General features: G+C 53.0%; 3 protein-coding genes across 3 annotated transcripts; 1 reads left to right on the forward strand and 2 right to left on the reverse strand.

Annotated features, from left to right (window-relative positions):
• Positions 1-116: 116 nt before the first annotated feature.
• On the reverse strand, positions 117-2,258 carry BO66DRAFT_390862 (alpha-mannosyltransferase). Its single transcript, XM_025647113.1, has one exon. The coding sequence runs from the start codon at positions 1,986-1,988 to the stop codon at positions 540-542; it is 1,449 nt and encodes a 482-aa protein (XP_025505452.1). The 5' UTR covers positions 1,989-2,258; the 3' UTR covers positions 117-539.
• A 500-nt stretch (positions 2,259-2,758) lies between these two features.
• On the forward strand, positions 2,759-4,034 carry BO66DRAFT_54330 (uncharacterized protein). Its single transcript, XM_025653385.1, has 2 exons — positions 2,759-3,142; positions 3,219-4,034. The coding sequence occupies exons 1-2, from the start codon at positions 2,968-2,970 to the stop codon at positions 3,803-3,805; spliced, it is 762 nt and encodes a 253-aa protein (XP_025505453.1). The 5' UTR covers positions 2,759-2,967; the 3' UTR covers positions 3,806-4,034.
• A 487-nt stretch (positions 4,035-4,521) lies between these two features.
• BO66DRAFT_390864 (aminophospholipid-translocating P4-type ATPase DNF3) lies at positions 4,522-8,428 on the reverse strand (the record flags this gene model as incomplete). The annotated part of the gene is made up of 1 exon (XM_025647114.1): positions 4,522-8,428. A coding segment is annotated over exon 1 (3,412 nt), but the record flags the coding sequence as incomplete, so codon positions are not given.
• Positions 8,429-11,519: the final 3,091 nt, after the last annotated feature.

The following is an 11,519-nucleotide window of genomic DNA, read 5'->3' on the forward strand; positions in this document are numbered from 1 at the left end:
TTTTTTTTTTTTTCCAATCTTCACAAATTTACGAGTAGTCCTGGGGGGGCGAATTATATTCGAATATAGCATATTCATGAATCATGCTTGACTGAGCAGAGGTTTTCCCCTGATTGTTGTTTTAATCCACGATCACCGTTGAATTCCAAGTGGTCTACAGCGCCTACCTAGTATTATCCTGCTTGTTTCGGATCACGTTCAGCGGAAACACCAAAAGACAGGCTCTCGACATGGTCGAACAACCCAAGGCCCCTGTTCTGATCCCAGCCTTTCTCTAACCGTTCGTATGCTGGAGCAGACGAGGGCTGTGGAATGATTGTCTGCAACAAATATGACGGATAGCCAGTCCTCCCGAGATATCTTCCGTGATGAGTCCTTTATTCCAACCGAGTACCTGCTGACAGGGAACTTGTATGATGTTCCTCGCAAACCGAATGTCTCCAGCAACGCTAGATAAGATATCGCTCACTCCCATAAGGGCTATAGCACATGCGACCAGCACAGGGGCTATCAATCGAATCTAATTTTACGTGACTCGCTTATGACTGATTCATCATCTTACCAGCCGAATTTCCAAAAACACTATTCCAGTAGTCCCTCGTCTGCTGGCAGATCCCCGTCTTGCCCTTCCAGCTTAGGATCTTGCCCTCCAGCACGCAGGCCGTCCAATGGATATTTTCCCAGAACCTTTGCTGAACGTTGGCGCCGAAAGAGGCGACCACCTCTTCGGGCGCCGTCCATGCCAGCGTATACTGTCCTCTCTCATCAATCACCGGGTTAGTCACGCCGTTCTCCGCGAAGATTGTGGCCGGGTTGAACTTGGGATAGTTGACGTGTACAAAGAATGGGCTGGGCGTGGGCGCAGTGGCACCCTTGACTCTCCAAATGCCCTTCTTCGTCAGGGCATAGTCCTCCATCGGACTGTACTGAACCATGGTGGACCCGGCGAAACCGTCGGGCGTCCGGCGCCCAACGGCCCGGATGGGTTCGCTGACCTGGTAGAAAGGTTCGTCGAGGGCGTTGGCGGCGGCAAGGAACGTTTCTTTGTCCCCTTCGCCGGCTGCGCCCTGCGAGAGAAGCGGGTAATAATGGCTGGGTCCATAAAAATTGTAGTATGCAGCGAGGAGAAGGGTGCGAAGGTGAGTGCGCTTGGACACGAGTACTTCCCCGGACTCCGTCGACTGCCGGAGAGCGGTCGGGTTGGCCGGTTGCGTTCCACTCTCTTTGGGCGATGATATCTTATAGTACAAAGGGGATGTTGTTGGACGCCAGAAATCGGGCCAGGTGACCAGGCCTTTGGACTTGAACGGGTCGGCGGTGAACAACTCCTCTGGCTTCTGCAGGGGAAAAGCATCTGCATCGAGGAAGAGGATCTCTTCGAAGGAGGAGAAAAGCATTGCGAAGATCTTGTACTGGTATTTCTCGATCTTGTTCGTGCTGTCGGGCACCGCTTCCAGGATCTCCGACAGAACCACGCACTGCGCGTTCAGCGAGGGAAGGACAACCTGGCAAAGATAGCCATCATATTCCTCCCAGTCGGCGAGGAATACCTCCATCGGCAGAGTTGAGCCCGTACGTCGCAGCATGCGCAGCGAAATCACCAAGACTGGAAGATAAGGGCCGCCGGCTGTTGAAACCAGTCCACGCGTGTGTGGCTGGTAATTGAGTTTTGGAGGGGCTCTTTCGATCGCATTTGCGAAGGCCGTGTGTGCTTGTTTCATCTTCGCAATATCCTCGGCTGGCATCCTCAATAAGTCAGGCAGCGGTTCGGTGCTTTGTGGATCGAAGCCGGCAGATTCAGCATTTCCCAGGCGTGTTGGGGACTGACAGTCTGGCGCATTATCCACAAGAAGCGGGTGGAAATCTCTCCAGAATTGCTCATGGCTGTGAATCAGTTCGCCGCTTCGCGATCGATGCGAGGTGAAGAACCAAACGCAGAGGGCCACGAGGCCCAAAGCAATTAGTGTATTCTGCCGCCGCAGTTGCATTCGAGACGCCGGCATTTTTAGGGTTCTCTTGAGGTTATAGCACTCATTGCTTTCTTCAGGAGGGGGCAGGGGGGGGAGGGGTTGAGTTGGTCGGTCGGGCGATCGAGGAGGGTGTATAACGGCATGGCCCTCGACGCAAAACGGAAACAAAAGAGGGAAGGAAGATCAGACAGCGTGGAGCGATAATCATCTGTCCATATAACAGCCCCAGCCCAAGGCATACATCCTGCTTGGCGGGGTGGTCGACCATTGGTGGGAAGTGACTGTTAATATGGAGACTCTCGGACTACTAAGTACTTAGGGAGTTGAGCCCAGGGCGGCCTCGAGACGCGCCGGGATCTTGGGAAGTTGGGACAACCCAGAACCATCAGAACCATCAGAACCATTATTTGGCCCCCAAATCCCTGGTCCCACCCGCAGAGGCGGAGCCTCCCCTGAAGTGACGAAACGAATGTTGGTTGACTGAATACAGTACACAGTACAACAGTACTCCGGAGTATGTCGAATTGTCGAATTCCTCTCTTTCTCTGCAGGGTCCCTGCTCAGGCTGAAACCATCCATCCCGATAGACTCTGCGCACGCACTCACTTCTGCCTACACGTTTTCCCGTCCACAATGCAGTCCGATCACCCAATTGCCACACCAAGGCTGCTGGTGTCCGAGCGAAAGGATTCTCGACTTAGATGAAGGATCGCCAACTGGGGAGGTATACGAGGCTCTGATTTGCGGTCGGTTGCAATGCCACAGCACTGCGTACGAGCTAGCGACCGTAGTTGAAGGCTGTTACGGCCGGAGACGGCCCTATATTATAAGACCGCTATTGACGGGCACTTCCTGGTGATGGGTCTGCGGCCCTAAGTAAAGAAGTCTGTTCCTGCCGTTTGGACCATGAACCCCAGGCCATGTTCTCTAGTGTCCCAACCCTGATCTTCCCCCGAGAAGGCTTCCCTGTGAGCCTCTCCTGCTCCATTCTCTAACCATGTCGACCCAAGGGTATACGGACTGCGTCCCTGGGACGTTCTATGGGCTCGAGAATAAGGAGGTCAACCCGGGTGACATCCTTCAGCTCCGATGGGGCGCGATCGACAATGGAGATACTCCACTCAACATCTCTCTGGGCCGCGCCGGAGGCACTCTCATCGATGAAATCACGGGTTAGTTCTTGTCTTGATCTGGGGGTCTTCTTGCCTACAATCCACGGGCTGACCTCATCTTTGGACGTATAACTAGTGGGTGCGAAGTTCACCACAACCAGCTCTCTGTACCAACTCGTCGTCAACGAGACCGCCAACTGCACCTTGGAACAATACACCTGGGCCATCCCCAGCGATTTCAACACTACCAATCCCCAATACCAGATCGGACTATTCAACGCCACCGCCAAGTTAGGTACCTACGGAATCGACCTATACGGCTGGATCAGCTGGAGTGATTACTTCTACGTGCGCGAAAAGGGCGCCGCGACGACGACCACGGCATCCACCACTGCGACCTCGACTGGCTCAGCGCAGTCCACCGGTGCCGCAACCTCTGGCTCGTCCTCGACCACTTCTTCGCCCGCTTCCTCCCACAGCTCCAGCTCCAGCTCCAGTAGCGTCGGCATCGGCGTCGGCGTCGGCGTGGGTGTCGGTGCCGCCGCCGTGATCGGGGCCCTCGCATTCTTCTTCCTCCGTCGGCGAAAGAAGAGGCAGAGGGCGACCCCAATCCCCACGCAGGAGACGAGTGAAGTGGCGGGATCGCCACTGTACGAATTACCTGCCCCGGCGAAGAAGCAGCCGGTTCCAGAGGGGACGCAGATGTACGAGCTTCAAGGATGATGTGGGGTTTACGATCAAGAAGAGAGGAACTCTGAACGGGTCCTTTTGCTCGCTATCAATCTACTTGAAGGGAAGAGGCCGGCCTTTGAAGTACATCGAAACGGGATTGCGAGTCCCCACTGTTCTGGAAGCCCCCCGACCTTGACTCGCAACCCCCACGTCCACCACTATGGACACTGCACCACCACGATTCTAGCCTTGCGAATCAGCTCTCCCCTTCTGACCCGTTCACTATACCGTATACTTCCGAGCCTGCAGATCTGGCTCCTCCTCACGCTGCGCCCGCGCTGAGCGGTGAGAAAGGAAAGCCACGGGTTTTTCCCAGATTGAGTATGCCGACTACCTACCTACCTGAGTGACTGCTGTTTTACCTACTATGAGATACCACTGCCTGCCTGTGTGTTAATAATTGCGTCAAGCGACTCCTTTCTCTTTTCCGTTTGCCGTCTTCTTTTTACATGGTTTCAGGATTAATTGATTTGCTCATGTCTTACCTAAGTCCATCCATATATGCAGCACTCAGCTGTGGCTGCAAACATTTTACAGGAATCAGAAATATCACAGTACAAGTTCCCTGAATGTGTGAAACCGGCTGTGCACTGCACTAATACCATTCGTACACATGTCGTGTAACTGGTGAAGAATACCAGGCACGGTGACAGGAAGAGGGAAGACCTATGTTTACTCCACTGGTCTGCTTTCATTCACAAGATAGTCTCTCTATATCTATCAAACACCGGAAGCAGCCTCCCCATGCAGAATCACTAATGCTTCACAAATGGCGTGGTGGTATATGGGTAAGCCACGACGGAGCGAGAGAATGTATACACAGAGAAAACGGCATCAAGCAAGCAAACCAAAAACAGACCAGGAATAAGGTAGTGAGTGGATTGAAACAACAAGCGAAGGCTAACTAAGTAAGGTGTGGGGGTATCCATTTCTTGCAAAACGCCATGATGATGATGATGTGACACACGCTTGTAAAAAGCAGAAAATCATGAAATTGGGGGGGCATATTGTCCGTACTGGCTTCTTCTGCGTTTGATTTTCTTTTCTTTTTGTCTTCAGGTTGTGGGGGTGAGGTTCTTCGTCTACTTCAACTGGCCCTTCCGGATTGCGCCGTAGCCTTCGGAGAATAATTCGTGGATCTCGACCGAGCGGCGCGGGGTCTTGGTGCCCCCGCCTGCGTTCTCGATCTCTTCGTCTTCTGGTCCATCATCATCACTCTCGTGGGGATGCTGCTGGTAGCCTTCTTTCAACTCCATCTCTGTCGCGACCGGACCATCATCGGTCTTCGCGGCGGGTGAGACCATGACTCGCGGCCGAGCCAGCAACTCCCGGACTTGTCGCTCCTTGGCTTCCATCTCCTCCTCCTCCCGTGCCAGTTCGAAGCTGGATTTCTTCTTGCCGTGGTCCCAGCCCTGTTGGAGTTCCGAGGCCGCGGCTTCTTCGAACCGCATACGGATGTCCAGGTCCTGCTCGTATTCCTGGAAGACGTCGACGTCTGTAGGGAAGAACAAGGCCCGCAGGGCGGAGACGGTCATTTCAAAGGCCACCACGCTCACGACCGTCACGAGCAACACGGCCCAGAAAGCTAGGTCGTGTCCCGAAACGTTGACGAAATTTCCGAGAACATGGTAGATGCCGTCGCCGGAGGAGGGGTTATAGCGCACGTCAAGGATCAGGTTCCACAAGAACCAACCGCCGACGGAAATGATCCAGACCGCCAGAGACATGTAGGTTTTGTTGTGTACTTCAAGCGCTTGAAGTTTCGTATTGATCACAATGACGCAGGCGGTAAAGGTGAGGAGACCGGCGGAGAAGATGTCGCTTCCAGTATGGGTAAACATGACTTTCTCGAAGAGACTGAACATAAGGAAGTAGATGATCATGGCTTCACAGGTAGCCATGAAAGTCCAGCCGATATATAATCGAATGTTGAACCCTCCGTGGCGTTGACCTTTGGTGTAGAGTTCTGGCACGGCGAGGAGGGTGGAGGCGGAGAGATCCTTAGTAAAAATGCCCAAGAAGATGACTGCAAGTGACGTGAAGAGAGTATTGAACATGCTCAGACTCCAGGACTCGTAAAGACTAGTACCTGTATAGCCGTTCCAGCGCTGGTAGAGGGCTTGTGTGAGATAGAAAAGCATTTCCTTCCAGAAAGTGCCCAGGGTGTACTTGCACACGCGGATATAGTTCCAACGGCCGTGGACAAGGAGGAGCTTGAGGAGGAACCGGAACTGCGCAATCGAATAGTCGGATATACGAGCGGCTTGGAGCCCTTCCTTGCCAGTGATGCCAATGCCAACATGGGCTTCCTGGATCATGGCGATGTCGTTGGCACCGTCGCCGATGGCCAGCGTCACGCTGTCTTTGACTTGCTTCCGAATCGACTTGACCAAGAATGCTTTTTGCTTAGGGCTGGCACGGCAACAGATCACTGAATCGACGATGATGGCCAGTCGGAAGAATTGCGCTTCCAGAGTCTTGTCGGCTTCAATCATCGAGAGGGTCTGCCCATCCACGACCACCACCGAGTGAGCCACGGTGCCTTTGGTGATGTCGGCGGTGAATTTGACAATCGAACGCTCGACCTCCCCTGTCTCGTGATCCAGGATCACCAAAGAAGAATAGTCTTTCACAAGGCGACATGAGTGTCCAACATTGATCGCCGTCTCACGCTTATCACCAGTAAGCATCCACAACTTGATGTTGGCTCGACGCAGTTTGTCGATAGCCCCGGGAACGCCCTTCTGAAGCTTATCTTCGATGGCTGTAGCACCTGTAAGCTCAAGTTGATCCTCTATCTGTTCGCCAACCATCTCGATCTTCTCCTGACGGTCAACAAGGCTGGTACAGGCTTCAAGATAAGCCTTTTTCCAGCTCGTGTACGTATCTTCATCAAGAAACCGGTGACCGTACAGAAGCGTCCGAAGTCCTTCGGTAGCGAAGTCGTTGAGATGCTGGAAACATCTTTCGAAGACAGCGGTCTCGTTCACAACAAGAGCTTCCTCAACCAAGTCTTCTTCCTCGTTATCATGCACAGAGCTTCCCGAATCCGATAACGTACTAGATGCTCGTCCCAACTGGGCAGATGGTCGGGGGCTGTAGTACTCAGGGTCGTTGCCACGCGTCAGGAGACCACCGTCAGTTTCCCGATCGCGGAGCCAAACATCAATACTCTCCCGCAGCGCCGAAACAGGTTCTCCAGTCACGCTTGACCGTCGTCTCGACATGCTTGGCCGGCTGAAGCTGGTCCGGAGACCGCTATCCTTGCGGCTATGATATTCGCTGTTGCGCCGTATAACCTGATCAGCCTCGGCGGCCTTACGCTTGCTGGCGCGCCTCTCAATCTCCACTGCTTTCTCTTGCGCGAGGGCGGCACGCTTGAGCAAGCGCATGACATGGCTATCGGCTCCCTTGCAAAACAAGCAGATGCGTTGGTCAGGCATTCGAACCACAACCGACATGCGTTTTCGGGCGCTGGAGAATTCGATGATATCCATGATCTCATAGACCTCGTCACATGCGGGCCCGTCGAGGCCGTTGGGGTAGGTGCGGATTGTTAAGGTTTTCGGTTGCCGGTCACGAACAAGATATCCAAGCTCCTGTGCAGCCATGACCAGCGCTAGCTCATCAGGAGAAGCCGCTTGGAAGGAAACGTTACCTTCGTCGTCATCCTCCGGGATACATGTATGGCACAATGCCATGGCCAGTATAAACATCTTAGCCTTCCGCGCAAAGACTGTATAGGGCTTACGCTGGATATATCGAAGCATGTCTGTGGTCCGATGATTGCGCATAGAGATACCAAGTCCCTGCAGCCCGGTTGCTGTTGACATAGAGGATCTTGGTGGATGTCTCCTAGCCTCGGAAACATTGGACTTGCGACTGAGTGCCTTCTTTCCTTTGGCACTGCGCTTTTTGTGGATCAGTTTGGTATGATCACCGTCCTTTGCTGCTTCTTGAAGAAGGTCAAGGTCATGATACCACGCGGTGCCAGCAACACTCATCTTGCGAAAGCGCATCGAGTTGTTCGTCAATGTGCCTGTCTTATCAGAGAAAATGTAACTGACTTGACCCAGCTCTTCGTTGATGGTCGATGTGCGTGCTTCAACTGGGGTGTCTGTTTCCGGATCATACATGTCGATGTCGGTATTCAAAAGAAGCATTTGAGCAACTTTGACGATTTCCATACTCACGTATAATGAGATAGGGATCATCGTGTTGAACATAATGAGGAAGGAGGTGAAGATAGGTCCGATGTCCACGCTCGCTTTATAAAGGTACCATGATTTCGATTCAACGTCGTCGGACCAATACTTGTAAGCGATTGTGCACGCTACAGCCAGAACTACAACGAGCGTCACGATCAACATGACCACCCGATTGACTTTTGCCTGGAGCGATGGAGACTTGATCCGAGGGTTCTTGTTCGCGTTCATGCGAATTTTGCACTCCTCTCCTGTGTAGATGACCATGCCGATCGCCCTTTCCGTGTTGCGCATGATGCTACCGCGATAGAGAACTTCAGTGTTGGTTAGTGGCAATTTCTCGTCCGCGGCGACCGTGACATTGCCATCGAACTTATAGAGGTCGAGGTTGGGATCCTCGACCGCGAAATATAGAGCGGTGCTGCAGATACCCTCCACAGAACCACATATCTTTGCTACCGGCTGCAAAGGCTGCTTGTTCTTCAAGTTCGTCTCGCCATCGAGAGCCATGGTTTCGATATAAGCAACGCCATTCGGCCCGTCCGCATGGAGCAGAACCATATCCGCCGGCACAGGCTGGTCGCGCTCCAATTTGATCACATCGCCCACTTGAATATCCTTCCATTTGATTGACGTCCAATCTTGCACGTCGCTGGTCACGGAGACGTTGTCGTTGGCAGAAGCCGGATGGGAAATTCCAGCATTTGGACGCAAGACAAGGGCATTCCGATTGTTCTCTTCCTTGTCCAGGCGATAACGGCGCCAGTCATCAAACCCTTCTTTACCCATAGAGATACCGACGAAGATAAGTAGCGGAACAATCGTGGTGTAGGTACCAGTGGTACTCAGCCCAGGGATCATTTGCAGGATGGCGACTATCAGGAAATAGAAATTCGCAAGCTTGGTGAATTGGGCGAACAGTTGGCGGGGAAAGAAGCTCCAGAAACTGTATCGGCTGGAACGGATGGAGTTCCCCAAATACGGCTTTCCGGTTCTCTCATCCACCAACGTTTCTGTGCGGGCAGGATTGAGATCGATATGGCGCCCGTCTTTGCTTGGGGGGATCTCCTTGATGCGGAGTATAGATTTGCGAACTGTCTCGGCCATCGTCTCGATACGAAGCTTGAGCGTGGCAATCACGGCTTTGCGCTTCAGCCACCGGTCGTATGAGAAGGTCGTGGAAAGGTGTCTGCCATCTTTCAGGTTCTCCGAAGGCTCCGAGTAATAGGTTGTGGATAAGTCCAAGTTGGCATCTGAGGCCGATCTTTGCATGACCAGCACCTCCTGTTTCTCATCTGCCAGCGCCTGCCCGCTTTCGTTCGCCGTTGCTGTCCGAGCAAGACCATCTGCTGAAGCCTCGACCTGCTGAGGGCTCACGGGCAAAGCGGTACCTAACTCGATCGCGTCGGGAGAAGTAACGGCCGACTGCGACTCGATATTCTTGGCGAAAATTGTTCGTCGCAAGGAGTATCCACGGTGGCGGGACCTTGACCGACCCCCAGATTCAGGACTCTGCGGGGACGGAGGGGACAATGCAGAGCGCGGAGACAATGGCGAAGTGGCGCTTGAATTGTCCGCGAGGTTCGTGTCAATGGTCAATCCCCTTGAGGCTGGTCGACGATCCCAATTGGACCCTTGGGCCTCGTCCACCGCAGGGCGTTCTAGATCAGTCGAGAATCGAACATGATGTTGCTGCGATGGTCGCCGACCTGCATCGGAGACGGCGCGGGACGGCGAAATCGAGGAGCGGCTGGGAGTTACATTTGTTCGGGTGGAGGGTATCTGCAGGGATTGGCTTCTGGGGAGCTGCGAGGCGGGGGTGGGACTGTCTGTTGGCGAACGCCCTTGATTTGTTATCGTTGGCTGCTCTGCAGATGTCGCTTCCCGTGGAATGTGTTTTGACTCTGGTGATTCATGATTGTCGGGCATGGCGAATGGCCGGGAAATGCGATGACCAGCAATCCCGCTTGTCCAATGATCTCTCTCCTGCCAAACTGCTACCACCTGATTTCAAAATTGGACACAGAGCAGTCAGATGCTATTGTGGGACAACTCGGTTGTACTGCGCGTATCGGGAAACACAAGGTAGTCAACAGCTGGACTCATGCTTTGGCCTAGATCCAGCGACTTAGATATTCAGATGATCAACGTCGTAGGCGGGAGACGTCATATGAAACCACCGATATGGAAGACCTGAAGATTAATGTGGTATATACAGTGCAAGCGACCTCGGGTGTTGTGGGTATATATAAGGTCGGCCGTAAGATTGATGGTTCGGCGACAGAAGATTTGGCTGTGAATGGTGGGGGGGAAGGCGAATGCGACGGATGAAACGAAGCAGAAACGACTGTGGGGGTGGAGTATCACTGTGAATCAATCCCGGTGAAAGCTCGTAGATGACACGGGCGGGGGATGTATAAACCAAAGGCGATGTTGATGATAATAAACAGTTTAGAAGAAGGAATTGGTCTGGAAGGAAAACCAGAGGAATGAGTAGGAAACGGCGTGGTCAGTCTGTAAACCGTTCAGGGTTTCCGCAGGCGGCGAGGGACAGGCACTGGGGGTGGAAACAGGTATGATGTCCCAATGTGGGTAAGTGACGAAAAAGTGAAAGGCAGAAAAAAGGGGCCCTGGAAATGAATTAAGTTGAAAGCGGTCACTCTGGCCGAAAATAGAAGAGCCGCCGCCACTGGCTGATAATCTACCGATAAGACTGCACGCAGGTGAGGGAAATGCTCACAAGGGCGAGGAGAGGAGAGGGAGAAGAAGGAGGAAAAGCAGTTCAATCCACAATGTTGTTTGTAGGCAGGCGCCTTGCCTGCTAAGCGGTGAGGTTTGAAAGGTCAGACAGAAGAAGGATGGAAGGAGAGAAGGAAGAAAGGAAGGAAGGGAAAAGAGAGGGAAAAGACGAAATGAATATTAATTAATTAATTTCCTCAAAGGCTCAAACTGGCGATAGCAGATTTGAACGAACCTTGAATTCGAATGCGGAGGCACCTTAATTGCTGCCCGGCCATTCATCGGTCGCTTCTCCGCCCTCGACCAGAACCAGCCAAAGGAAGCCTGAAGGGCCACGCAACCACACTCTCCTGCACTGCCCTCCCCTCTCCCATAAGCTATTAATATTCGGGTTTTTGTACGAGTACGTTGCTAATTACATGTACTTGAGCCAGAATGTGCCCCTCGTCAACACCCCGCCTGGCCTATGAGTACTACATAGTATAATGATATCTCAATTAGGTGATATATATCCACTTCCCCGGTAAGTAGTGACTCCCTAATTGCCCAATACCAAAGTGCCAGAATCTTAGGGCTCCCACCGAGCCTTTCACTCGTGGCGAAAGAAATGGCGGAAGAAAGTCGATTCATCCATCCATGGCTAACCCCCTCCATCCAGAAATTTCTCCCATCCCACCCACCTTTCCATGGATCCAAACACAAATGACTGGCAGTTGGAGCCTGGTTTTTACGTAGGCTTCCTCCCTCCCCCCTCCCCCCCC

This window comes from Aspergillus aculeatinus (assembly GCF_003184765.1).
Source record: "Aspergillus aculeatinus CBS 121060 unplaced genomic scaffold BO66scaffold_16, whole genome shotgun sequence".
NCBI lineage: Eukaryota > Fungi > Ascomycota > Eurotiomycetes > Eurotiales > Aspergillaceae > Aspergillus > Aspergillus aculeatinus.